Source organism: Cygnus atratus, chromosome 1 (genome assembly GCF_013377495.2).
Source record: "Cygnus atratus isolate AKBS03 ecotype Queensland, Australia chromosome 1, CAtr_DNAZoo_HiC_assembly, whole genome shotgun sequence".
NCBI classification, from domain to species: Eukaryota; Metazoa; Chordata; class Aves; order Anseriformes; family Anatidae; genus Cygnus; species Cygnus atratus.
In genome coordinates, this window is record NC_066362.1 from 92,715,622 (window position 1) to 92,743,539 (window position 27,918).

General features: G+C 41.0%; 1 protein-coding gene across 7 annotated transcripts; it reads right to left on the bottom strand.

Moving 5' to 3' along the window:
- NXPE3 (neurexophilin and PC-esterase domain family member 3) lies at positions 1 to 27,853 on the bottom strand. 7 transcript variants are annotated; one of them, XM_035540393.2, is made up of 9 exons: positions 27,541 to 27,853; positions 22,818 to 22,909; positions 22,272 to 22,484; positions 11,738 to 12,498; positions 9,702 to 9,775; positions 5,590 to 5,796; positions 4,305 to 4,651; positions 2,170 to 2,256; positions 1 to 1,636 (listed from the first exon to the last, which is right to left on the bottom strand). In XM_035540393.2, the coding sequence occupies exons 3-8, from the start codon at positions 22,362 to 22,364 to the stop codon at positions 2,194 to 2,196; spliced, it is 1,545 nt and encodes a 514-aa protein (XP_035396286.1). In that variant the 5' UTR covers positions 22,365 to 22,484; positions 22,818 to 22,909; positions 27,541 to 27,853; the 3' UTR covers positions 1 to 1,636; positions 2,170 to 2,193. The 7 variants fall into 7 exon arrangements, with proteins under 7 accessions (XP_035396286.1, XP_035396287.1, XP_035396288.1 ...); XM_035540395.2 differs by lacking the exons at positions 1 to 1,636; positions 2,170 to 2,256 and adding an exon at positions 2,755 to 3,159 and having other exon boundaries at positions 22,818 to 22,906; positions 27,541 to 27,800; XM_035540396.2 differs by lacking the exons at positions 1 to 1,636; positions 2,170 to 2,256 and adding an exon at positions 2,755 to 3,159 and having other exon boundaries at positions 27,541 to 27,800.
- Positions 27,854 to 27,918: the final 65 nt, after the last annotated feature.

The following is a 27,918-nucleotide window of genomic DNA, read 5'->3' on the forward strand; positions in this document are numbered from 1 at the left end:
CATTTCAAGTGATTTTAATCTATAAACCACTGTATAAAACTTCTAACCAACATGCAACACAAAATGTAATAGGTAAAACTAAGGGAAATATGACACACTTCTAGAGCAGCTATAAAAACAGAAAGGAAAGTTAATGTGGGGTTTGGGCAAACAAGATAAACTGATGCTAAATCAGATAAAACAATTTTAGTGCACAAACTTGCTGTCTTTACTAGGAACTTTTTATTCTTTGAGCTTTTTGGCTATTTGAATTGCTTTTCTGAAAAATTGCTTTCACATCAGGAAATAAAATACATTACAGCCTTCTCTGCATTGTAAGCATTTCAATAATATACGTATAATGGAATAAAAAAACTTTGAAAACAAGTTATTTTCCTAATATACAGAGCCCTGCACTGCTTCCAAGAGATAAGAAGAGCCTTCCAAACAGTCTAAATATGAGTGTAAACTAAGCAGGAAGAAGTGACCTGAACAAGAGCTTTATAAATTAAATACGCATTTTGTGACAGGCATTTTTTTGCTTTTACTTGAGTGGAAAGATGTTTGCACTCACACTTCTGCAACAAAAAACAATGCAAAAAAACCCAATACTCTTACTTTTCCCAGAAGACAACTTCAAATCTTTGCTTTTGTAACATATGTATGGAAGCATCATCTGTAGTACATAAAAAGCCATACAGACCCTTCTAGTAAGGAAAGTTCCTGTTTTTGAAATGCTTACCTTTAACAAGTAAGAATAATGAAGAATGCTAATTTGAATCTTAAATAAGATGTACAATAATGTTGTGTAGCAGAAGAAACTAGAAGCAATTGAAATTGAAAAAAGCAATGGCAGCTACTGCTTTTTATTCTCTTTTATCAAGAACTCGAATAACATTTTCACTGAACTTCTGGAATCATGAAATCTGCCTAACATGATATATGAAAAACAAGATTCTCAAACTACCAATACCAGAAAATCACTGGGTATCTGTCTAATCTGTAAAATAGAGAATGCTTATTTTATAAATTTCTCGGAAGTCTTCTGATAAACATCATTAAAATACAAGGCCTTTTCCACCAGTATTTGAGTTGCATATGGAATAATTAAATAAATAACAAAAAAACCCTCCATTTTAAAAGGTTAATAATCAAATGGCTCAGGATCGGAATGAAAATATCAAAATTAATACAGTTTGTTCCCTTCGACTGAAGAGAATGGAAAGGAGAACAGGGTTTTGAAAGTCTCATGAAATAAATTTTTTTCATGTAAATTAAAATACTTAACTGACAACAGAGAAATTCCATTCCAGTCCTGTATCCTATTAAGTAACTTGAAAAAATAACCAATCTCTTAAGTCCTCATTAAAATCCATTTAGAAGTTTAAAGGTTTCAAGAAAATGATTTAAAAATATTTTATTGCTTCTGATTATGTTTCTACACACAATACATATACAACTGGTGCAATGGGTAGCAAAAGGAGTATACAAATGAAAACAAGCTTCCAGTTCAACTGAATGACAGAAGCAGTGTGTTCCCAGTCTTCATCTTTTAACATTACTCACTCCTCGGTTTCTCCCTTTCTTCTCCCTGTCTACTCCAGAGCCCAAAGAATTAACTGGCAATTTCCCTCAGGTTCATGACCTATAAGTTAATCTGTTATTAAAAAAAATATTAATTTAATCTAATTAATCTAAAAGGTAGAGGTTCTATCAGACTGTGATTAGATATTTGCTAACAGCAATCCAGTTCTCTTTCTTTCAGTTTTCATAGCATTTGAAGAGATTCATTTTTTTTTTCTCTTTTTGATAGCTAACAGTGATGAAAAGTTGCTGTTGAAGAGCAGCAGTGAGCACTAAAACATTCAGAGAAGAAACATGTTGCCACAACACTTTCACACATAATATGGCTTTTTGAGGAAAACCAAATGGTTAGTCCACAAATTAAGTAGTATCCTTCAAAGTAAAAGTTTGCAGTCCTATTTTCATTAACATTATTTTAACATTATTTGGATAGATTTGTTATTCAGGATGAAAGCCTTATACTCTACCCATTTTAAAAAACACACCTAGCAAAGATGAAAGGTCATTTTGCATTGTGGTGGCTTACCTTCCCAGACCTGAATTGGTATGGTCTCCTTTTAGCAGCGGATAAATTGCCATTAACATATTAAAGTAAGAAACACTTACCTAAAGCTAATACATGGGCAGATACTATGTGAGACAGCTGTCAGTAGTAACTGGCAAATTGGACTGCCTTAATTCTGATCTGAAAAGCTAAGAATAAATGCATTTTTGGCATATGCAACTCCTCCGGTCATTTTTAAACATTTAAAAAAATTTAAGTTTATATATGGATGCTACTGACTTTTACATGCTAAAAGCATTTACATTTGGTTTTAAAACAGTCCTCAGTTGTCCTTTAAAATGAACGAAACATCAAAACACTGTTCCTCTAGCTAGTAGCATTAGCTCTCTTCATGTTCCAGCAATAACAGCACAATCTTCCTACACATAGCACCAAACCTGGCAGAGTAAAACACTTCTGATATGAAGATTATTTCAATTACTGCACTATGTGCAACCAACCCATTTATTAATTTTCATCTTCACAGTTTGCTCACAAAGAATCAACTGCCATATTCTCTTTAAGTGTTACGAATTTCTTGAGAAACACTCCACGTGTCTTGACATATCTCTCAGTAAAGCCACTGAGAAAGCCCTCCTTTGGCTTGACTGGGACCAGAAATAAGACAACACCGAACACACCTCTACAACATAATTTGGGGGCTGAATTTAATCAAAACACTAAAACAAAGTGTTACTGATTACAGCTGTAGACAAGTTCAGTCAAATTAGCAGCAGCAAACATCGCTGTGAGAGGCCCAAGAGCCACCTGCTTTCACACTGGCAAAAAAAAGTAAACATTTACCAAGCATCTGTATGAAGGGCAATCCCGTGTGTGTTTGGCTTTTGGGTGGGATTTCTTTTTTTCCACTCTTTATACTGGCAGCAGTGAAGCTGATGAAGTGATAAAATGGTCAAACAGAAGAACGAAAGGAGGACGTCATCGCTCGGCCATGATACTAGTGTGTGCCAGGCTTACACTGTCACCCATTTGCGAAACATCATCAAGTGCATTCAAGTAACTTGGCTTTTCCATACAAGCGCAATGGACATCTGTATGTACAAAAGCACGTAACAGAAGCTCAGCTTTGCAGGAGCATAATGGAATATGTTTATCTAACAGGGAAGGGAATCATTTTCATTAGGAAATGTCTCAAGCTTCAAGTAGGCAAGCCTGCAATTTTAACATAACTTGCAGAAATTGCCTGAGACAGTGTCTTCACTGAGATCATAACACACACATTTCTCTGTCACGGATAAATCAAGAAGTAGACAGTGTATCAAAGCTCAGAAGAGATTCAGTAGTACAGGAAACCAAACCAAAATATTGTCTACTTGCATTATTTAGCAGCTATCTGTAAACACCAAGGGTGCCTAACTAGTGTGCTCTATTGAATTTCAGTCCATTATTAATGGCTTAATACTACAGACATTTTGATTGTGCTTCCTTGACTGATATTAGTGGCTTTAGAACACCCCCTTCGTATTTCTAATTAGGACTTCAAAATGAGAACAGACATTGTGCTTCTCTGGCTGACAGAGGACTGCAGGGGATGCCCCTCAAAACTGTGGAACACTGGGAAAGACCGATCCCAAAATCTAATTCCCCAGGTTCCAGGCAGTTCTGAGCAGCGAGGCCCATGCAACAGATTCCGTGTTGTACAGATTAAGCATACAGTGCAGACAACTAGTAAAGCTAATAACCCACACAGTTCCCTATCAAATCTTGTCAATTTAATTTAAGGTGCTCTGCAATAATCTGAGATAGAAAGGGTAAGGCTGAAGAGAATCAGCCTTACAGGAAGATACGGCCTGAACACTCAGCTCTTCTCTACCATCCTTCAGAGCTACCAGAGTTACGGCCAGCCACTCTTACCGCACGCAAATACAGTAACCAGAGCTCTTCCACACCATCCAGCAAAAACTCGATAGCTCTGACAAAGACCAGCTTTACTTCAGCCGCTGCAAAACGTGACATAGGATACCTATTTGTGCTAAGTTTGCAGAGGGCACACATAAGATAGAAATGCATCTATTTGATTCCTAACAATTACTTCTTTTGGGTGCAAGTTATGTGGCAAGTAATGAGCCAGAGACATCTCCCAAGCATCCACAAAGTGCACAGCAATTCCTGAGAACATTTTCCTCATGACAGAATCAAGCTGAAGAGAATACCAGTCACTGTTAAAGAGGCTTACTTCTGGCCCGAGCTCCTGAACATTTGCGGTTCTGATGATGATTAAAGTCTTGGGGCTGCGATCCAGAAGTTGAATGACTGACCTCCGAATGTTCCTCAGCCGCCGAATGTACACTTCCACAGGGAAAGTGCTGAAGTGGGACCATATAGTTATGGCTATCACAGTGTTTCTCCCACCTACGATGCCATTCAGCTCGTTGGCAATGTAGCGCAGTTCACTGCTAAAGACAGTTGTAAAGCGAATGGGTGGCCCGTGGCAGCGGAATTTCAGTAGGATATTGTGCTTCAGGTCCACGGACATAAAAGGGCCCACGTTCTTAGGGCTCCCCAGATTAAATTCCACTAGATCTGAAAACCCAAGAGCAAACATTAGCAAAAGATGGCATAAGAGATAAAACAACCAACAAGAAACTAGGATCACAGGGCAACAGTAGCAGTAGACAAGTGAGTACTTAATTCTAAGAACTCTAAAATGAAACTGAAGATGAGCATTGTAAGTGTATTCCAAAGTGGAGTTTATCAGTATTGAAATCTGCAGGACAGCACACTATACTTTCAAAAGGCTGCCAATGTTTTTTTCAGCTTTCCCAAACTGTTTCTCTCCTGTAAAAAAGGAAATTTCTAAATAGACACCTTCAGTCACCACTGCCCTATGGATCCAGAGTTCTTGGCAACCTTTCTGGCAACCTCAAGACTCCATTAAATTTAAAGAAGAATTCAACTGGTCGACATTAAGGAGTCTCAAAGTCTGCATTTCAACACGATTGAACTACTTTGGGGTGGTGAAAGAGGAATACTTACTTGGCTACTGAAATTCTGTTATTTAAGGAAAACTTAAAACAAGGGAAACGGAAGGAAGAGCTAAAAACCAATCAACAGTAACGGAAGTCACTTGCTTCCTGAAGTCATTCTGTTACTTCACTTCATTCCAAAATTACTTAAGTTATGGGCTCCTGCAAAGCCTTATACAAGCACCCTACATGAGTTTTGTTGTGCCCCTTCATGGCCACATATTAACTCACAAGAGCAGTAATGTCCGTAACTGGTGAAACATTTTATAGACAACTTTACAGATAACTTGGGGCTCTTTTTCCCAAAGGCCTACAAATTTCCAATGTTTGCTCAAACATATGACTGACTTTCTGTCAGCACTTCTGACCATGTTTTGCCTTCCCTCTTCCTTTTGATTTTTCATTATCATTTAATAAGATCAACTGTGTCTGAGATGCAAGAAATAAAGCTTTGCAAAGGTCTTTAGGGACAAAATCAAATAAAAAAAAAATAACCTGGAACAACTGATGTCAGATATTCAAACCACTGCCTTATTGTAGAGTCTCCAAACAAGTGGATTACTTTCCCTTGTAAGCACTTGCTTATATCATCTGACTTGTTAAAATGATGGATCCAGTGTGTTCTTGGCCTCCAGTGATCTTCATAGTAATAACCAGAAGGGGAAACTGTGGGATCTTCAGCTCCGTCCATACTGCTTGAATCTGTAGGAGAAAATTTCTCTGAAATTAACATACAACAAACAAAGCCTCCATAACTGTCATGGCTATATATACGGTTGAAAGCGAAGTACTGATATACAACATCAAAAAGCTCAACGCAACACATTCCTGTAAGCCAAAATATTTTCCCCACTATTTCTGCAGCGAAACCTACTGATGCTTGACCACTTATAGTTTAACTATATTTTTGATGGTGATTTAAAAAAAATAAAATAAAAAAATAAGTATCTGACATTTTTCAAATTCGGACAGAAATGCTTGAACTTGGATGCATGCAAAAGGTTTAGGGGAATATCGGTAGAAAGATCAGCAGAGTACATGATTCTTCCAGTCTGGACAGGATCCCAGAACTCAGAAGCCCCACTATTCCTCAAACATCTGCTTCCAACAAACAAGCTGCCAACAAACATCTGCAATCCTCTGCGCCAAAGTGCACTTCTCCCCTCTAGTGGCCAGCCTGCCGACCAAAGAGGATGAGCAGCTGCTGTGCATTACTGACACTGCTCTACAGGAGCAGCCTCTCCCACTGCAGCACCAGACACCAACTCCAAGGTGAAAACATGCAGGGGGCAACTTGATACCACTCATATTTGCTTAAAATAAATAAATCCTTCTACTGAATAGCCCCCACACTGACACTACGCCTGCCCCAACCACACATGCTGTAAGAATGAAATCTGAATCATAAAGACTCCAAAACTAGGAAATGCCAGAATTACAGTTATCGACAATAATTTAATAAGCCCTTTGAATGTATAAATTATGTTAATGTTTAATTCCAGGGGTTTTGTACTTTCTCTCTGCTGTGTAGCCCCTTCCTCTTTCGGTGCCTGGGATAGGTTGCCCTCTAAACAGCAATTAGACTACACCAGGGAAAATCTGTTCTACAGGACTCCTGCTCACCTTGCAGAAGTTGGACAACATGCTGCAATCAAGGGCCAGAGGTTACAGGAAGAGAAGCTGCAATCTCATTGTTACGTCAGTCAAAATTGGCCATATTTTTCTAAGTATCCAGTGCGATACAAGCACATCGAACTTTCTTGAGGTGATTAAGTACAGGTTCCTCCTTTACCACACATCTGTTCTAATACCTAAGGGCCTGGGAATGTGCTGACTCACAGTGGCACACAGAGAAACCCAAAGCCACTGCCTGAACAGAGAAGTTTTCTATGGCAGTGAACTGAGCAAGCACGGAGCTGCTCTCTGGCACCAAAACCAGCAGCATGCAACAGCCACTTCCATCTGTTAAAACACTTTTCCACACCTTGGCATGGAGATTACCTGGCTAAGAAAAGCCCCTGGCCTGTCACAGCTTGCAGCTGTTTGGGAATACACATGTCAACGTGGCCAAAATCATGCCAGGGACCACTGTAACTATGTAGAGGACTGGCAGGGGAGTTCCAGCGCCCAGAGACATCTTCTGGTAGATGCTTCATTATAACACAGGTGCAGCCAAACTATTTACACACTCTAAATCCAAACAAAACAAAATTAATGAATAAATAAATCAGGCCACAGGCATCTTTGAACACCCATCCCTAATTGTAATTTTTGGGCCTTGCTGTTTCTATGCAAAATTCTGTGTCTTACAGTAGACGCTAGCCTCCTTAAACCTTACAGGGACACCGTAAAAAGCAAACCGCTGTGTTTGTATAACACAAAGACTATAGTCTTGATTACCGCATTTTTTCTGTGGTAACATTTTCAGTTAGAAAATGACGATCAGAGGGGATCAGAGGATGCTCAGAGGGCTGGAGCTCCTCTCCTATGAAGACAGGCTGAGGGAGTTGGGGTTGTTCAGCCTGGAGAAGAGAAGGCTCCAGGGAGACCCTATAATGGCCTGCCAGTGCCTAAAGGGGGCCTGCAGGAAAGCTGGGGAGGGACTCTTTTGTCAGGGAGTGTCATGATAGGACAAGGGGAAATGGCTTTAAATGAAAAGAGGGGAGATTTACATTAGATATAAGGAAGAAATTCTTCACTCAGAGGGTGGTGAGGCACTGGCACAGGCTGCCCAGAGAAGCTGTGGATGCCCCATCTCTGGAGGTGTTCAAGGCCAGGTTGGATGGGACTTTGGCCAACCTGGGCTGGTGGGAGGTGTTCCTGCCCATGGCAGGGGGTTGAAATGAGGTGATTTTTGAGGCTCCTTCCAACCCAAACCATTCTGTGGTTCTAAAATCTTATCTTTGGATAATTTCTTAAATAATATGTAGCAAATAAGGCAACAGTGCTGATGAAGAAAGCAAAAAAAAAACACAAAAGCAACCAACTAATAATGTTGACTCATCTAATCTGCATGAAATAAGAATCGTACAAAGGAAAAAAAAAAAAAAAAAGAAAAAACCAACCCCATCATATGGTCACGTAATTAAAGATGAATTCATTATGCAAATTCACAACTTCAATTCTTTTGCTTCTTAAGTTTTGGTGTAAACATTTTGCATTTTATTTTACCTTTTTAATTAATTTTAAAATTAGGCATACAAAAAATACATAAAATAAGATATTAGAAGAACCTGTAAAATCACAGTAAACCTAACTCTGACATTTGAAATCTGTGTTCAGTATCACACCAGTTTTGCTCCAGAATTCAAAGAGACATTACTTTGGGATTTTATGGAGGAGGGTAAAAGCTCTGAACTGAATAGTTACAAACCAAGAATAGGGACAGAAGCTGATATTTCAGAAGAATGAAATTTTAAAAATAAACTCGATCTACATTCACCCCCAAACAGAAATGTATGTGCAAAAACAACAAAATGAGTAATTTAAGTATGCATCAATCCTAACAGTCATACACCTGCAATATTTATTCCAGTTTATTGAATTGACTTGTTCAGAGACTGTTCCTGTTAGGAGGAATTTCCCTGAGGAATATTGTGCCGCTCCTATCTACCCTTTCTAACCCATCATTAACCCTCAGGAAACACAGACAGGCTTTGATCATCTGTATCCTACAAGAAGGGTAACATAATCAACTTTCAAATGTGCAGCAGTTTCTCAGAGAAAACATAAAATTAAACAACAAAAGCCATCTCATCTAAAGAGTCTGGAGAAAGAAGGGGGGAAATACTGCTGGCCTAACAGCAGATTTTTTATTTATTTTTAAGTGAACAGCAGAACTAAAATCAAGAAATGCTGTAGGCTGCTTTCTTTTAAGACTTGATTGCTCAAGTCATGAACTCTACCTTTAAAATCTCCTACAGCCTTATTGAAAAACATCTGAAAAGCTTCCAATTACGAAGTAATTCTCTGCGTATCACATTTTATGCAGAGTTTTTAAAGGCATAAAAAGCATACATATGAATATGAATGAGACAAATCCTTTAGCTTAGCATAGACTGTGCTTTTGTTCTGTGTTTACACACCATACAGAAAACTGAGGTTCTGTTCCACAGCTTTAGGGTATGAAAACCTGCGGTGACAAAAGCGATAGTAATAATTAAATGCAAATTGTCTAAAATCTATTACATTAAGTTCTCAACGAAGAAAAGTAAACAGGAAACACCTCATAGCCAGTTTTGCTAGATTAACCAGAGTGTTTGGAGAGTAGCTACTTTAAGACATTTTCCCTCTCAGTAAATGCCAGAAAAGGCACATTTGACAAAAGAACAGAAAACTGCTTTTCTTTTTGCTTTTTATTTTTTCTAAAAATCACACTTATGCACTTATGTACGTAATTTTAGACAAATTTGCTGTTAGCCCCGAGCTTACCTTACAGTAGCACCCAAAAATTTTAATCTTCAACACACAAATTTTAAAGTATATTTCCATTCCATGCTATGAAAACAAAGAAATCCATTACTACTCATGCTTCTAGTTCTTTTTATAGATTTAATTATAGGTTTAATTATCAATTAGAAACAAGAACCTTATAAAATTCACTTTACCTGTAAATGCTCTAGGCTTCACAATCACTGCATCAGGTCCACTGGAGAGTATCGGCCTTTTGATATTCACATCACTTGAATGAAAAATAAAATAATAATATTATTAGGCTGTAAAATTTGAAGTTAGTATCACCATCACTTTTTCTTAATCCACTTCGAATAAGCACACAGGGCTCACAATAAGATTTTTTTGTATTTAAGTTTACTCCATATAGCTGAATTCATTATGTATCAATTTCTTTAAGACCACTGCCACTGTTCTGAGGCAGCATTCAAGATTTAAGAGCACTAGGACACAAATCTCATGCACATTTTCACTGGTACAAACCTAGATAAAGCTATCAAGCTATTAGAAGTATGTTATATGCTTTGAGGGATTAACCACAAGGACGGGAAGTTCCCAGCTTGTGGTGTGTGTACCACTGCCCGGAGGCAAACCACTTGCGAGGGTGTGCTGCAAAAGCAGCTCCCAGCTCTGCCCGATCTCTGTAGCTGCTTACCACAGTAAATACCTGAAGTCAAGGCGGCTACCACTTTGAGCCTCCGCAATCCCACAGCACGTAGCGGAGCTTGTGGCAGTCCAGCACAATCACCACCTGCAATTTTAGCTCTAGGCTGCGCTACCAGTGGTGTGACCTGCCTCTGGGGATAACAGTAGTACCAGTCAACATCCAACCCACTTCAGACATCTCCAGCAAGGTCTTCCAGCAGCACTGCAATTTGCTGAACATGGAGACAAAGCTCATCCCCCTAAAGACCAAAAGCCATCAGAAGTGCTTCAGTGCTTCTTTGTGGACATCAAAGAATTCTGATGATTTTGTGTTGCATCCGTATCCCTACTGTACAACTACTGTGACAAAGACAGAGTTTTAATGCTAAGCTCCTGTTTTATCTTTTGATTCTGTTTTACAGAGAACTCTCTTCTGATATTTTTCTCCATTTCAGAAATAAACTATTTGGAATTTCTATAAGCCATTTCAGTCAAGAATCTCAGAGCTGAACAAAACAAAAACAAGCTAAGGAAATGTCACATTCCCATTTGTAAGCATCACCAATCAATATAAATATCAGCCGTATTTTACAGGTGATATGTCTGAGCCACAGCAAGCCAAAAGATCCACTTACAGACTTGATAAGGAACAGCCCTGTCCCTCCCCTAATTCAACAATATAGAGCTGCTCCCCTAAAGTCTTTCCCAATCCAAGCCTCAAGTTGACATACTGACGAAACACTTCACTTCCCCACCTTTTTTGGAGAGCAACGCAGTAGCCTACAACTACAATTCTGACGCAGCACAGTAGCTGTCTAATCTCAGCTGAGGGCATAGGCCAAAGTAGTTGCCTCATGTGTACCCATGCACTAAAGATATTTTAAAAAAAATCAGAATCCAGAGGAAAGAGATGACTGAAATTAACCTAATTTGATACCTTACATAACATGCACAAGTCATTTCCACTGACTTACAAACCTATTGCTCAGCAGTTTGTTCTGCCAGGTGTTTTCTTCATGACAGACTTAGAGTTATGCGTAACACTTGGAAGTTGTACTGAATGTTATGTTGCATTACATTAAGGATGTCCTTTGCTGAGGATAAAAACAATTGATATTTTGTGCAAAAATAAGCTTAAAGCCTGGACCTTTTTTAGGTAGTCCAGACTCTGCCAAAAATAAATCTTAAAGCATTGTTATCAGTATTTCAAGCATAGGTGTGGAAACAAATATAAGGAAACAGTCCCCAAAACCACCACCAGATTTAGACAGCATACTCATGTGAAATTTAGCAGGTGTGCCCAGGACTGAACGCAAAGTGTAGAGAGAGGGCTACACTCAAGTTTCTTTAGTTTAACATTACTGTACTCTTGCATGGCTGGATGGAGGGGAAGAGAATATTAAACTACTCACATCAAACACCTGCTCCTTCAGGCACACTCCTCCTCTAAGGCTGGCAATCTATCATATTTGTCCAATAACCTAAAGTTTGTCTTGAAAAAAACAAATACTTGACTGCATACCTATAAAGTCAGTAACATACATACCTTTGGAAAAAAAGGCTTTCCTCGTGTGTCAAAAGACCTTTTTGATATCCACCCTTGGCATGGCTGATTCGGCTGGCACAAGAGAGTTTTCGTGGCTTGTAACAGAACCATGGCTCACCCGTGTATAGATCTGTGAAGTTACAGACTGGAAGATCTCCAGGCAAGCATACGTTACACTCAGTAGTTTCTGAATACCTCCCAGACTTGAATGAGCTTTTGAAATAGACCCTGTCAGGCCTTTCTTCTCTTAAACGCAGGAGTACTTGGATCGCTTCACTTGGATGGACAAGTGTCACAGATACTTTGACCTCTCCTGGCCAAAGCAAAGTAAAAAAGACTTTGTAAAGGCCATTATGGCAATCTACAATCCTTCCTGTTGCTCCAGCTTTCAGCAGAGGAGAGTGGATTCGTGCCTGTAGATAGTCTCCACCATATTGCTTGGGTTTTCCTTGGAAATCCTTCATGCGAACAAGCACCTCTAGCTGATCACCCACCTTGAAGAACCCCCTAGGCTTCACAATCACAAAATCGCTATGTACCGGATCAGTGCTTTGTAAAAAAGCAATTTTGTCATCGGGGGGTTTTGGCCATTGTATTGCAGCAAGCAATGATTCCTGTTCCACTTGTTCTCTTTTGGACAAAGTCTGCTGCTCATAACCACAATAAGGCTTCTTGGTAATTTTAGTTGTCTGTGATAGAGAAGGCTGGTCATTGTTTTCTGTTATCCAATTTGATCCTGAAACTGTGTCGTCATCCAGGTGCTGGGAAGGGAAAAGAATACCTGAAACTGTTCTATTAAATAAAACACTGTGAATAACAGACGTTTTCTCAAGGCATGACCCTCAGAATTGGAGTTTGTTTTACACATTTTTGAAGCTGACCAAATGAAGCAGCTTTACTAGAACACACAAATCTATTAACTTGACCGTGAATTTCTAAAGAAACAGTTGTGTGATCTGTGGTTACTCAAAGATAATTTTATCCTTCTCTAGCAAAGAGGCTTTTATAGAAAGCATACTGAGTATTTCTTGGGTAGTATTGTTGCTACTAGTGTATTCTGTAAATATCAGCACTGTGAAAAAAATATGGAAGATCATATGATTAAACAGTTAAATAACTCAAATTTAATTTTCTTACTGTAATAATGTTTTAGTCATAAAGCACTATGCTGGTTTTGCCTGGTATAGAGTTAGTTTTCTTCATAGTAGCTCATATAGTGCTATGGTTTAGATTTGTGATGAAAATAGCGGTGACAACACACCAATGTTTCAGTTGTTGCTGAGCAGCACTACATAGTTAAGGTCTTCTCTGTTTCTCAAGCTGCCTGCTAGCAAGTAGGCTGGGTGTGCCAAAGAAGCTGTGAGGGGACACATCCAGGACTGCTGACCCCCAGCTGATCAGAGGGATACCCCATACCACATGGGATTGCGCTCAGCAGTAAAAACTGGAGGTGGGGAAAGAAGTTTGCCAGGGCTGCTGCTGCTCAGGGGACTGGCTGCGCATCAGTCAGCTGGTAGAAAGCAATTACATTTTGCACCACACTTTTAAAAACACATTGGTGGCAAAAAAAAAAAAAAAAAAAAAAAAAACAACTTTAAATTACCTTTATCTTAACCCACAAGCTGGTTGTTGTTTGTTCTTCTTTTAATTAATCTTTTGCCCTTCCGATTCTCTTCTCCATCCCACTGGGGATGAGGAAGTGAGCAAGCAGCTGCAGGGTGCTTAGCTACCTAGCAGGGTTAAACCACAATGAGCACAATGAGGTCTAATAGCTGCCCAATATAATGCAAGGAAATAGGCTTTCTTTGAGATATTATACTGCAAATTAATTTAATGCACCCTTTGGTCATGCTGTCAAGGGAAGCCTGCTGCATGTAGCAGCTGTGGTCATTTCTCCGGTCACATTCACACCGCTTCTCATCTAGTTAGCTAAACTTACACCTTGAATATACACAAAATCAGCAGTTAGTAAGTATTTAATTATCGGGTATATGTAATAGAAGTTATCCATACTCGTATTTCACATAGAAACAAAATATGACAGATCTTTCTTCAAGCAAAGATGAAAACTATACAAAGTATCATTCATATGACATCAGAGATTATGCTAGTTTAGACTTCAAAGTTTTTTTTTAAAATTGCACTATTTGCAAAGTTTTAAAAGCTGATTGTACTTACCCATATCCTAGTCTTTTCTGTTCCCTTCCTCCATAACTTACTGCTCAGTAACATACTCAAATCCCCAGCACTTATATTAAACCTCTTCATTGTTACAAACCTTTCTTAATCCATATCAAGTATCACCTAGAGTACATGTACGTACTGAGTAGCTCCCCCTAGTATATTTATTATACTGACGTATCAAAACAAAATAATTGAATCTCTGTGTTGTTCAAATGTTTGGTTTTTTTTTTTTTTTAATAGAGGAAAGGCAAACCTAACAAGGAACAAACTAACAGGCTTTTGAAGCCACTTACATAGGAAGTTGGTTTTGACCAGCTTAGAGTAAGAGGATATTGAGTACATTGTGATGTAGGACAGATACAGAGAAGTTTGTTTGATTTCCACATTAACAACTAAACATGAAATTGTAAATTGTTATATTTTATTTATGTTTAGCTATAAAAGATAAATTAACAAGTACCCATGGATACACACGGTGTGGATTTTTTGTGTTTTTCTTGTTTGTTTTGTTGGTTTGGTTTTAATCATGGTTTATAATAGAACCATACACAAATACAAACATCTCTGCATGTTACTTTTACTAACCCAGTAAATTGCAGGCAAAGCTGAGAATAAATCTCAAAGACAGATCAACTTTAAATCTCGCCTACGTGCATTCTTGAATTAAGCCAAGTTTCTGTCTTTGGATACCTTCTCATTGTCTTCCTTTCTTTTGTTCAGCGTATACATGGCATAGATAATACTACATGGAAAGATTTTTAAAAAATAAGCATATATTTAAACGCATCCAACAGGCTGGTAAGTATGTCTGAGTCAGCAAAAGAGGGATGTGGGAGGAGAATAGGTATGTCTGCACAACTCTTGGGTTCAGTGTACACTCTCAGGAGAAAGTTTAAATATTCTAAGCTGGTTCTTCAAGAGGTGGGAGTGGGAAGGGATGGAAAAGATGTATATATATATATATATGCTTCCAAATGAACAGCAGAGACACAGCTATCTAAGAAAGCCTTAAAAAACAGACCTATCACCATTTTAGCTTTCTATAAATTTATTCATACTTTTTAACCTATTCTTTCTGTCCAAGATTTGCAAGATGTTGTTTATGACCTAGCTAGCCTTTCTGAAGTCTCTCCAAGGGCATATCTAAATTTTTCAGTAGAAAATAGTGCAGAGAACACTGAGCTAACTCACACAGTCACAAAACAAAGCAGAGAATATAGTTCAATGTTTCTCAAACAGTCTACCTACACAGACTTTCTATCACAGCACCAGGCCAAAGCTCCTCACTTTTAGGCAGCTGAGGTCCTAGACAAGCACTGTCACCTCAACTCAAGCATCTCCAGGTTATGGTAAAGCAGAATTGACCACACCACAAATACTTCCTCAGTCAGTCTTCAGAGGAAGGGAGGCAAAGAAAAACAAACAACCCACACCACACCCTCTTCACAAAGGTGAATTCAAACCTTTTCCATATCCTGAAGGACCATTTTTTCTGTAACATCCTTGTTCATCTTTACAGTTCTCTTCCAAGCCCAAACAAGACTGTATTATTGCAGAATTATAAGCTAATGTATGAAAGTATGCTATACCATGAACAGTATTCACAGGAGAAGATATTACAGAGATTCACTTTTCCAGTGAAGGCTGCGAGAGCTTCAGAGTCAATTCATATACTGAAGATCCTTGACTGGAACAGAAAAGCTTTGCAAACCATCTTCCTTTCGGAAGTGCTTCTCAGGCTCATTTCCAAACAAGAACTCAAACTTTCCTTTCTCTATGGATAGGCATGGCTTGCCCTGAAGTGGATTGATAGCTCAGTTTACCCCCACTCGATTCCCTATCCCCTCTTTCATTGGCATTTACAAAGCTCTCTGACTCCTGCGTGATAAGAAGTGATACTGAGTCCAGTCAGAAGCCTGCCATGCCGAACTGTGGGCTCTCTACTCTAATCAGCAGTAAAAACACAATCATATTTCTTGCGGTAGGACAGATAAAAAGCATTGCTCAAGATTTCTCAGGAGTCTTCTTCCTTTATCTTATATAGACTCTTTAACTTTTTAATGCAATCTCCATAGTGAATAACACTTGCCCTGCTTTATTTTCATATATACTCCATTCAGAATGTCTTGAGTGCAGTTCCTAACATCTGTTTATTTGCTGCATTCTAAAGTTAACCAGAACGCAAATGTAATCACAGAGTAATTTAATGGATGTCTACTGAGTAAACAGGCAGGACAGAATAGATTACACTTTAATTAAGCACAAACAAATCCACAAGCTGTTCCTGGCACACAAAGATATGCCATAAGCAGGAGAAAAAGGAAGCTGCATTTTCAGAAGAGCTAATGAAATTTTCACCTCAACTATTCAACTTTTAGCATTCTTGCTGCCAACTAAGCAAAAACTAAGTATAATGTATAAGCCCAGCCTGACAATCACACTCTCAGAGATATGTCCCTGCCATGTTGCCTCTGCTCATGGCAGGGGAGTTGGAGTAGATGATCTTTAAAGTATCTTGATCTTCCAAGTCAAACAACTCTATGATTTTTATCATATTCTAGAACAGTTACTGGGGACTTGTTTAGACCTGCAATGAACACTTGTCCTTGTTAAGTGCAAGAACGTAGGTGGCTGATTAAAAAAAGAAGAAAGAGATGAATGACTTGGTTGCCATCACGGAAACGTGGTGGGACCACTCTCATGACTGGAGTGCTGCAATGCCTGGCTATAGGCTCTTCAGAAGGGACAGGCAGCACAGAAGGGGTGGTGGTGTGGCTCTCTATATTAGAGAGTGTTTTGATGTTGAGGAACTTGAGGCTGGGAATGATAAGGTTGAGTCTCTATGGGTTAGGATCAGAGGGAAGGCCAACAAGGCAAGCATCCTGGTGGGGGTCTGTTATAGACCACTGAACCAGGATGAGGAGATAGATGAGGAGTTCTACAGGCAGCTGGCAGAAGCCGCGAAATCGTCAGCGCTTGTTCTCATGGGGGACTTCAACTTCCCAGACATATCCTGCAAGCACAACACAGCCCAGAGAAAGCAGTCTAGGAGGTTTCTGGAGAGCGTGGAAGATAGCTTCCTGATGCAGCTGGTTAGAGAACCTACCAGAGGAGGTGCCCCGCTAGACCTTCTGTTCACAAACAGTGACGGACTGGTGGGAGATGTGGTGGTCGAGAGCTGTCTTGGGCAGAGTGACCACGAAATGGTTCAGTTCTCTATTCTTGGTGAAGTCAGGAAGGGGACCAGTAAAACCGCTGTCTTGGACTTCTGGAGGGCTGACTTTGAGCTGTTCAGGACACTGGTTGGCAAGAGTCCCTTGGGAGGAGGTTCTGAAGGGCAGAGGAGTCCAGGAAGGCTGGGCACTCTTCAAGAAGGAAATCTTAATGGCTCAGGAGCGGTCTGTCCCCACGTGCCCAAAGACGAGCCGGCGCGGAACTAGACCGGCCTGGCTGAACAGAGAGTTGTGGCTTGAGGTTAGGAGAAAAAAGAGGGTTTATAATCTTTGGAAAAGAGGGCGGGCTACTCAAGAGGACTATAAGGATGTTGCGAGGCTGTGCAGGGACAGAATTAGAAAGGCCAAAGCTCATCTGGAGCTCAACCTGGCTACTGCCGTTAAAGATAACAAAAAAAGTTTTTACAAATACATCCACGCAAAAAGGAGGACTAAGGAGAATCTCCATCCTTTACTGGATGCGGGGGGAAACTTAATTACAAAAGATGAAGAAAAGGCTGAGGTACTCAATGCCTTCTTTGCCTCAGTCTTTAGTGGTAAGACCAGTTGTTCTCTGGATACCCAGTACCCTGAGCTGGTGGAAGGGGATGGGGAACAGGATGTGGCCCTCACTATCCACGAGGAAATGGTTGGCAACCTGCTACAGCACTTGGATGTACGCAAGTCGATGGGGCCGGATGGGATCCACCCGAGGGTACTGAGCGAACTGGCGGAGGAGCTGGCCAAGCTGCTTTCCATCATTTATCGGCAGTCCTGGCTATCAGGGGAGGTCCCAGTCGACTGGCAGCTAGCAAATGTGACGCCCATCTACAAGAAGGGTCGGAGGGCAGACCCGGGGAACTACAGGCCTGTTAGTTTGACCTCAGTGCCAGGAAAGCTCATGGAGCAGATTATCTTGAATGTCATCACGCGGCACTTGCAGGGCAACCAGGCGATCAGGCCCAGTCAGCATGGGTTTATGAAAGGTAGGTCCTGCTTGACGAACCTGATCTCCTTCTATGACAAAGTGACACGCTTGGTGGATGAGGGAAAGGCTGTGGATGTGATCTACCTTGACTTCAGTAAGGCTTTTGACACCGTTTCCCACAACATTCTACTCAAGAAACTGGCTGCTCGCGGCTTGGACTGGCGTACGCTTCGTTGGGTTAAAAACTGGTTGGATGGCCGGGCCCAAAGAGTTGTGGTGAATGGAGTCAAATCCAGTTGGAGGCCGGTTACTAGTGGAGTCCCCCAGGGCTCAGTGCTGGGGCCGGTCCTCTTTAATATCTTTATCGATGACCTGGATGAGGGGATCGAGTGCACCCTCAGTAAGTTTGCAGATGACACCAAGTTAGGCGCGTGTGTCGATCTGCTCGAGGGAAGGAAGGCTCTGCAGGAGGATCTGGATAGGCTGGACCGATGGGCTGAGGTCAACTGTATGAAGTTCAACAAGGCCAAGTGCCGGGTCCTGCATCTGGGGCGCAACAACACCAAGCAGCGCTACAGGATGGGAGATGAGTGGTTGGAAAGCTGCCTGGCCGAGAGGGACCTGGGAGTACTGGTTGATAGGCAGCTGAATATGAGCCAGCAGTGTGCTCAGGTGGCCAAGAAGGCCAACAGCATCCTGGCTTGTATAAGAAGCAGTGTGGCCAGCAGGTCTAGGGAAGTGATTGTCCCCCTGTACTCGGCTCTGGTGAGGCTGCACCTCGAGTACTGTGTTCAGTTTTGGGCCCCTCGCTACAAGAAGGACATGGAGGTGCTCGAGAGACTCCAGAGAAGGGCGACAAGGCTGGTGTGGGGTCTGGAGAACAAGTCTTACAAGGAGCGGCTGAGGGAGCTGGGGTTGTTTAGCCTGGAAAAGAGGAGGCTCAGGGGAGACCTCATCGCTCTCTATAGGTACCTTAAAAGAGGCTGTAGAGAGGTGGGGGTTGGTCTATTCTCCCACGTGCCTGGTGACAGGACGAGGGGGAATGGGCTAAAGTTGCGCCAGGGGAGGTTTAGGTTAGATATTAGGAAGAACTTCTTTACTGAAAGGGTTGTTAGGCATTGGAATGGACTGCCCAGGGAAGTGGTTGAGTCGTCATCCCTGGAGGTCTTTAAAAGACGTTTAGATGTAGTCCTTAGTGATATGATTTAGTGGAGATCTTGTCCGTGTTAGGACAGAGGTTGGACTAGGTGATCTTGGAGGTCTCTTCCAACCTAGACGATTCTGTGATTCTGTGATTCTGTGAATATTTCAATTGCTGCTGAAAAGGTATAACTCCATCTATATTTCAAAGTCCTATATCCTCCATCAGCCATAACTGTTGGTTTGGCCTAGTACATCAGGAGCGATTGCCATAAACCTGTGTGTGCCAGTATTAACATCAGAGCAGGAAACATCACAGGAGATTCTCAGATAACAGGCATGGCAGTTTAAAAAGTAGTTCAAGTGTATCCAATAGAGAATCTTAAGTAACACAGCAGACAATATTTGAAACCGAACAAACCCCATTTACTGAAAGGCCAGTCATCTTATTTTATGTATTTTTACCACGTACTTTATCCCTAGATGTTTTCTAAGACAGGCATGAGATCAGTTCATTGCCTTTACTGTCTCACAGCACTGAGTGGGTGTTAAGTTTCTCCAAATGTCAAAGCCAAACCTAAAAAGCCACCATCTGACAGACAAGTGTTCCAGCAATAATCTGAACAAGATGATGCACTTACCTCCTGTCAGCATCTGCATTTACCAGTAACAATAAAAAGCTTTGTTATATAGTTCTTTTGTTCACTTCCAGCCGTTCACATTCAACCATTCATTTGTTCTTGCAAGACACTTCCCTGTTCCTACACACTGTCTCTTTTCTAAGTATTTTTTAATAAAAGAACGCTCACAACCAACCCTGAAGTAGTTCTATCACTCTCAAGGCAATTGGTACACAAATACAAACACCCTTGTAACCTAAAACCAAGATGTTGCTCCTCAATACTTTGATCAATAACTTGATACTTTGTAGAAAATTATTGAACATTTTCCATCTGCATGGGTGTGTTTGCAAAGAAAAAAATTTAAAGAAACTAAAAATACATTTCTTCTGGTGCTAGAATACAATGGTCAGCTGCCAAGGAAGGAATGACTCCATACTCCATACTCCAGAAGCAAATTAAACAATAAGTAGCTTATCAAATGTTTTGTGGACAGTTTGATTTTATTTTCATTTTTTAAAAACAAGGTAAAAAAGCAAGGTTCCAGACAAACATGGGACTGTTGACAGTTTATTATTAGTAACTCAAGGACTCAAGATGGAAGATTATTAACATGAAAAACAGTAAAGTCCTAAAGGAAAAAAAAAAAAAAGCAAGGAGGCTAGTTGGGCGCTAACCAAGAATCACCTTCAAGTATTTAGCTTTAGTCAGATTAACTCAATGATCTGTGGGAAGAGAAGAATGTTTGATACATTTGCAAACATGTTCTCAACAATAACCAATAATAAGCCTTTCTTTCTAGAGCCTGACTGGATTTCATTATGGTTAATCTGTGAAAACTTTCTAGAACTTTTTCTGGCTTTGATCCCTACCTGAGAAGGGTCAGCACAGACACCTATAGTAGCCTATCTGAAAGCTGTGCCTAAGATAGAGACAAATAACAGATCAGGTCCATTCAGAAAAGTCAAGACAACTGAAGAGGCTAAAGTTGCATGTTACAGTGTAAAGATTTACCAGAAACACAAAACTGAGTTTGGAATATCAGACATATAAAGGTCAGCAAAGCCATGTAGATACTTATCACGAACAGTGCCAATAAAAAGCACAGAGTGAATGCCCTTACTGTGTTTTTCCTTTCAGTCTCCTAGCTCTGTCATAGCCCTATTCTCTAAGAAATGCAATTTTAAAAGAGAAAGCAATGAAATAGGCTAGGTTTCAAAATATCAAAGCTGTTCTTCATCCAACAGCCTCGATGAAATAAAATAGAAAAACAGCAAGAGACAACAAAAGAACAGCTGCCTTCTACACTATACAAAAATGGCCACACTAACTCAGACTAAAGGTCCCTCAAATGTATTACCTTGTCTTCCAGTAGTTTCCAACAGCAAGTATGTGGGTAAAAAAAAAGATCAAACATGTTGTGATACTTCCTCTGAAGACTTATCCATCATCTAGCTCTGTATGATTTAAGGACTTCTTCACCAGGGTCGACATCTTTACACTTAATAACTCTTAATAGATTTTTTTCTGCAAACTCATCCAGACTTTTTGAATATATGTTTTTAATCAGCTATCCAGTCTTACTACAAGGACTTCTGCAGCTTTTCATTCTATGTGGGAAAAAACACTACTGCTTCCTCTGAATCTGGCATTATTTTATCTGGCAGATTTTAATTTCATGTCTCCACTAGTACCAGAAAAGGCAACAAACATTCATTCTTTAGTTATTGTCCTCGTGCCACACATGATTTCAGATCTCTCAGACATCTTTCTTGTCTTTATCTGAACCTCTTCCAATCTAACTATATTTGGGGTGGGGGGAGGGGGCTGAAGAGAAAGGATTTTTAGAGCCTCTCTTTTGCATTACTTTATCTGGGCATCACTAGCCAGGAAGAAAAAGACTTTGCAAGAGGAATACATGATTACTGATTAATGCAGCCTGAAAGTACGCCTGCACTGAAGTGATAAGTCAAACACATAAATATGCAAGTCAGATGCTGCAGAGGAAAAAAGGAAAAAGCTAAGAGAAGTTGCATCAGTACAGGCGGGAGATCAACTAGCTAGCTAGCAAACGACTCTGTAGAAAACAACCTAGGGGTTCTGGTGGACAGTAAATTGACCAAGTGTCAACAGCTTAGCCTTGTGACGATGAGTTAACAAGGCCATAACCAGTGAATCAAGGGAAGTGATAATTCCCCTCAGCTCAATCTTGGTGAAGCCATATGTGGAACACTATGTCTGGTTTTTGGACACCTAGTACCAGAATTAAACCGAAGAGATCAGTTGAGAACGCCTAAGATGGCTATGGGTCTGGAGCACATACATGCCAGGAGAAACTAAGGGAACCAAACTTCAAGTCTGCAGAAGACTAGAAGTCACAACTCCAATGTTACAGGCAGAAAGGAATAACGTTGTTCAAGCCCTTTGCAGAAGAAACAGTCTCCACTTACCTCTAACTGAAGAAAGTTATGGACCAGCACCACCACAGCCAGTACTGCCATAAGCAGGCAGAAGATTTGCAGTCTGAACGAGTCACGCCACATTGTCCACTCATGTCTCTCCCTCCCATGTTAGACGCTGCCATGATTTCCATTCACCACAAACATGAATGTCATTGCGTCTCAGTAGTGCACAAGTGAGTTCAGGTGACTTCCACTTCATTCCTGCAAGCACATTTGCAAAAATTATATTAAGTGCCAAAAATATTGCCAGACGTAGCATTTAACACCAAAAACATGTAAATGGTGGAACTTCGCAGTGCAAAAAGTGCTACAAAAGATTTGGTAATTCAAAACACATTTGTGGCAATCTGAACAGTACTAACTCTCTTGAGCATATCAAGGCAAAACATTATACAGCCAATCTCATCTGCATTTGACAGAGAAACATCAAAAGAGTGCGAGATTTCTTTCTGGCAACCACACTGTGACCATCCAGCCATTGTGAGCCCAAGACTTTTAGCAAAAACTTAAGGTTTTAGGCACCCCCACATTTACCTGACTGGAGATCCCAAGAAGTTGTTATTAAGGACTGAGTTGTGAAGCAAGTCTGGATAAGCAAGATAAAAGGTATTTTCTCTAATTTCCTGCTGGGGAGAGAGAAGAAAATAGCTGTAACACCTAACAGTTCAAAAGAAGATATCTACCACAGCTGGATACACTAAAATTGAATGAAAACTTCAGAAATCTTCTCTAACATTAGACTATCCTCTCTGATTTTTTTTAATCATCCCTTTTACATCCTGTACTCTTGTGCAGCTCTAATGGTAAAAACAAAAACAAAAGACTTCTAGAAGAACACAAGATTGTTTTCACAAAATATAATAATAGCCATGCTTTTATAAAATTTAACTTTCATGAAATTTAATGTTTTCTTGATGTTGGTTGATAGGTGGTCTGTTACAGAACCACAGACTTAGCAACTGTTGATAAACCACTTTCACAGCTTAATGCTTCTTAAGTTTGAATCTTTTATCTTGCTTCTTTTTAAAAGTGACAATCTTAAGGTAGTCATTCTGCAAGCAAAAAAGGGCTCCATTCTTGCAGAAGGAGAAGGTCTGAACTTGGAAACACACAAGAGATGGCAAGGAGAGAGCAGTCCCTTTAAATCCAATATTCTCAACACAGCGTTACTCATGCTAACATCCACTGAGCGCAACAACATAATCAAATGATTAGATAAACTTCATATAACTTTCTACAAATAGTTTAACTGAAAAGCTATAGTATTTATTAAGACTATATGAATAATGTTGCATAAATTTAAATTAAATGTATCGATATACTAAATACCAAAATTAGCTAATTAAATCATTCACTAGATGAGCAGAGAGTAGAAAACTGAAATATATTACTGGATAACCAGGACAGTCTCAAAAGAGACCATATATGAAATTGCTTTATGAGGGTTATATGGATTATAACTGCAGTTGCTTTGCTGAGAATTACAGAGATTGCATCTCTGACTAATGAACAAGCATCAAAAGAGCAAGACACCCATTAAAATGAAAGTATCAAACTGACAAAATGCAACAAAAATGCAGATTTGTTGGAACAGTTCTGTGCTAATGTAAAGTATTAAGCTTGCATAAAATATCAACGAGGGTTTTAAACAATAACTGATGATGAATGCACTTAAATAAATTGAAGTGCTAATTTAAGGCCACATATGACCATTTGAGGAACAGAAGCAAATATAACACGGAAAAAGGTAATTTCAGATTTTGTTGCTGAGAATGCTCTTCAAATCACTGAAAAGCCAGAGACTTTGTGAGTTATTAGTTATGTCATTTCATGCACCTAGAAAGGCCATGTAGACTACTCCCACATATTTTTGTTACTCCATCCAAATATTGCCTGGATCAATCATAACCACCAAACATCATAAATAGAATCAGAGAGTCATCTAGGTTGGAAAAGACCTTCAAGATCATCAAGTCCAACCATCACCTTGACAAGTCATCACTAAGCCGTATCCCTTATACCATATCCATAATTCTCTTGAATACCTCCAGGGACGGGGACTCCCCCACCTCCCTGGGCAGCCTGTTGCAATGCATGACCACCCCCTCTGGCCTTCCAGCCAGTTCTCCACCCAGCAAATTGTATACCTGTCCAAACCACGAGCAGCCAGTTTCTCCAGAATACTGTGGGAGAGAGGGTCACACACTTCACTAAAATCCATTTAAACAACATCCACAGCCTTTCCCTCATCTACTAAGCAGGTCATCTTATCATAGAAGGAGATCAAGTTAGTCAGGCAAGATTTGTCCTTCATAAACCCATGATGGCTGCTCCTGATCACTTGAATGTCCCATATGTGCCATGTGATGGCAATCAAGATGACCTGCTCCATGACCTTCCCTGGTACTGAGGTCAGACTGACAGACCTGTAATTCCCTGCATCTTCCTTCCTGCTCTTCTCATAGAAGGGAATCACATTTGCTGACCTCCAGTCAACTGGAACCTCTTCGGTCAGCCAGAGTTGCTGGTAAATCATTGAAATTGTCTTGGAGAGCACTTACGCCCATTTCTTCAGTACCCTTGGCCAGATGCCATCTGACCCCATAGATTTATCGATGTTCAGAACATGTAGGAGGCCACTTACAGTTTCCCATTACACTACAGGGGCATCATCTCACTCCCCATCACCAACTCATCAGGCTGGGTATCTTGAGAACAGTTGGCCTTACTAATAAAGACTGAGGTAAAAAAGGTATCGGGTACCTCAGCCTTACCCTCATCTTTCATCACTAGATTTCCCTACACACCCAGTAATGGACAGAGATTCTCCTTAAGCCTCCTTTCACTGCTGATGTATTTATAAAAGCCTTTTTCATTGTCTTCCGCTACACTAGCCAAATTGAGTTCTAGTTGAGCTTTTTCTCTTCTTTTTCCCCTGCACAGCTTGACAACAGCTCTAGAGTCCTGAGTAGCCTGCTTCTTCTTCCAGAGTTCATAAACTCTCTTTTTCTTCCCGAGCTCCAGAAGAAGCTCTCTGGTCAGCCAGGCTGCTCCACTTTCAGTGCATCGGGACAGCCTGCTCCTGCACCTTTAAGATTTCATTTTTTGAGGAAGTCCAGCATTACCAGACTCTACCTTTCAAAACCACTCCCAAAGGACTCTGTCAAACAGGTCTCTAAATAGGTCAAAGTCTGCCCAATGGAAATCCAAGGTAGCAGTTCTGCTCATCACCTTGTGTACTTCATCAAGGATTAAAAACTCTATCACTCTGTGATTGCTGTGCCCAAGGCACCCTCCAACCATCACATCATCCACAAGTCCTCGCCTGTTTGCAAACAACAGGTCAAGCGGGGCACCTTCCCTCAATGGCTCCCTCACCACCTGCATAAAGAAGCTATTCTCCGCACACTACAACAATCTCTGTTTCCTCTTTGCTGTATTTCTGGCAGACATCTAGGAAGTTGAAGCCCCTCATAAGAACAAGAGCTAGTGATCATGAGACTTCTAGTTGTTTGTAGAATATTTTATCTACCTCTTCATCCTGGTTGGTCAGTCTACAAGACTCACAACATAATATCAGCCTTATGGGCCATTATCCTGACTCTTAACCAGAGAGGCTCATCCCTTTCATCACCATCACCCAGCTCCACACAGTCGAGGCATTCCCTAACATACAGGGCTACCCCACCTCCTCTCCTTCCCTGCTTCTCTCTCCTGAAGAGCCTGTAACCATCTACTACAGCACTCCAGGCACGTGAGTCATCCTACCACATTGCACTGAGGCCAGTCATGTCATAGCCCTGAGACTTATCTAAGTCTTCCAGTTCCTCTTGAATATTTCCCACGTTGCATGAATTTGGGCAGATGCACTTAAGTTGGGCTCCTAATTAAACTGCTTGGTTGGATTAAGCGTCTGGAATTCCTTTGTGCTGTTCTTCAGGTGCTCTCCTGCTGATCCCTTTCCTGGCTCTGGGCATCTATTTCTGGAATTGAACCAATCTGAGTTGGGTGGATTGTGGTTCCCCTCCCCTTGCAACTGTATTTTAAAGCTCTTCTTCACCAGCTTGCCAAGCCTGTAACTGAAGATGCTCTTCCCCTGCTCATACGTGTTTCATGTATGAGAGACTAGAGCTGTCTTGCTGAAAAAAAAAAATTTCGCTCAAAAATTTCATATTTCTGTAAACGTCATATTTTCCAAAACAAGCAGTTACATGGTTTTAGAGCTTTTTTTAGCAAAGGCCTTAGCATACTTTCAGTTCCATCAGCCATGAATAATAGATCTAGTTCATGTTTTATATAATAGAAGTGCACAAATATGACAAAAAGCCTTAAATTCTTATCCTATCCTTGGAGTGCTTTCTGGATCCATCCACCTAGGAGGCAGAAAATATCCTTGTAAACAACAAAGAGAAAAAGAAAAGAAAAGAAACACCATATACATATGCATATACATATATATATACATACTATACATATATGTACACAGAGGTTTTTTTTTTCAGTAAAGTCTTATATGTTGATGATGTACTTCCAGTGAGACAAAATAACATGCAGTTAAGACTTATTAACGGTAAAATTAATTTTCTTTTTATGCAATAAACCATGGATTTTTTTAAGGTAAAAAAAAAAAAGCTTCTCACTTCAGACCTATAATTTTGAATTTTCTGCTTTTTAAGTACTACTTCTGTCAGCTTTGCTCCACTTCAAGTGATGACATGCATCACTTTGTCCAAGGTTGGAAACAAACACAAGCCCAATGACATTTTTATGACCGGTTTTCAAGTTCTCTGATGCAGTTACCGAATTGCCTTTAAAAATAAAGTCATTAAATGCTGTCAGGTCTACATCCCAATACTTCCCTAAACAAATAAGATCAGTATAGCACACATTAGCACAGCAGCTTCAAAGACCTGCCGTGAAGATCCCTAAGAAAAGCCACTAATTCTGGCGATGGCCATCGAAGACCCCATCGGGAGCGTTTTTCGAGCTGAGCCTTGCCCCAGCAGCAGAAGCAGCAGCAGCAGCAGCAGCAGCCACGCAGAGGTCACCGCACACCACTCGCCGGAGCCGGGCAGTGCTGCAGCTCCCTGCACCAGCTCCAGCAGAGGAGAAAGCCACACAACGGCACCAACCCCAACCCCTCCGTGAAGCCCCCGACCCGGGGACGGGGGAAGCAAACAAGCAGGCGGTATTGCCGCCAGCAGCGCTGTAATTAAGCTGTATTTTCCCCCAGAGCCGAACATCCCCCGGAGCATACCTTCTCCTGCGGATCGCATCCCTCGGAGGAGCGGCAGTCCCTGCCCCGGCTGCCCCGCCAGGAAGAACCTTCCGCCGACCAGACAGAAACCCAGCACCGGCAGCCCTCCTCCTCCTCTTCCTCCTTCTCTTCTTCCTCCCTCCTCCTCTTCCTCCTCAGGCCGCCCGGCTTCCCCCCCGCCGGAGTTTCTCTTCCCCACAGCGGCCCCGCGGCCGCAGGCCCTCACCGCGGCCCCGGCGGCTCCCGCCGGGCCATGAGGAGGAGGCGGCGGCCTGCCCCCTGTCCCTGTCCCCTATCCCCGTCCCCTGTCCCTCGGCCCGCCCCGCCGCCGCCCCTCCTTCCCCCGGCGCCCCCGACCCCATCCGCTGCTGCCATGGC

Bases quoted from the DNA above. Each gene is read 5' to 3' on its own strand.
- NXPE3 (XM_035540390.2), bottom strand. From the start codon at position 22,364: ATGTGGCGTGACTCGTTCAGACTGCAAATCTTCTGCCTGCTTATGGCA. The intron at 12,499-22,271 runs GTAAGTGGAGAC...TTCCCTTCCCAG, and splicing joins ATAACTTTCTTCAGTTAGAG to CACCTGGATGACGACACAGT. The intron at 5,797-9,701 runs GTAAAGTGAATT...TTTCTCCTACAG, and splicing joins GAAGCCTAGAGCATTTACAG to ATTCAAGCAGTATGGACGGA.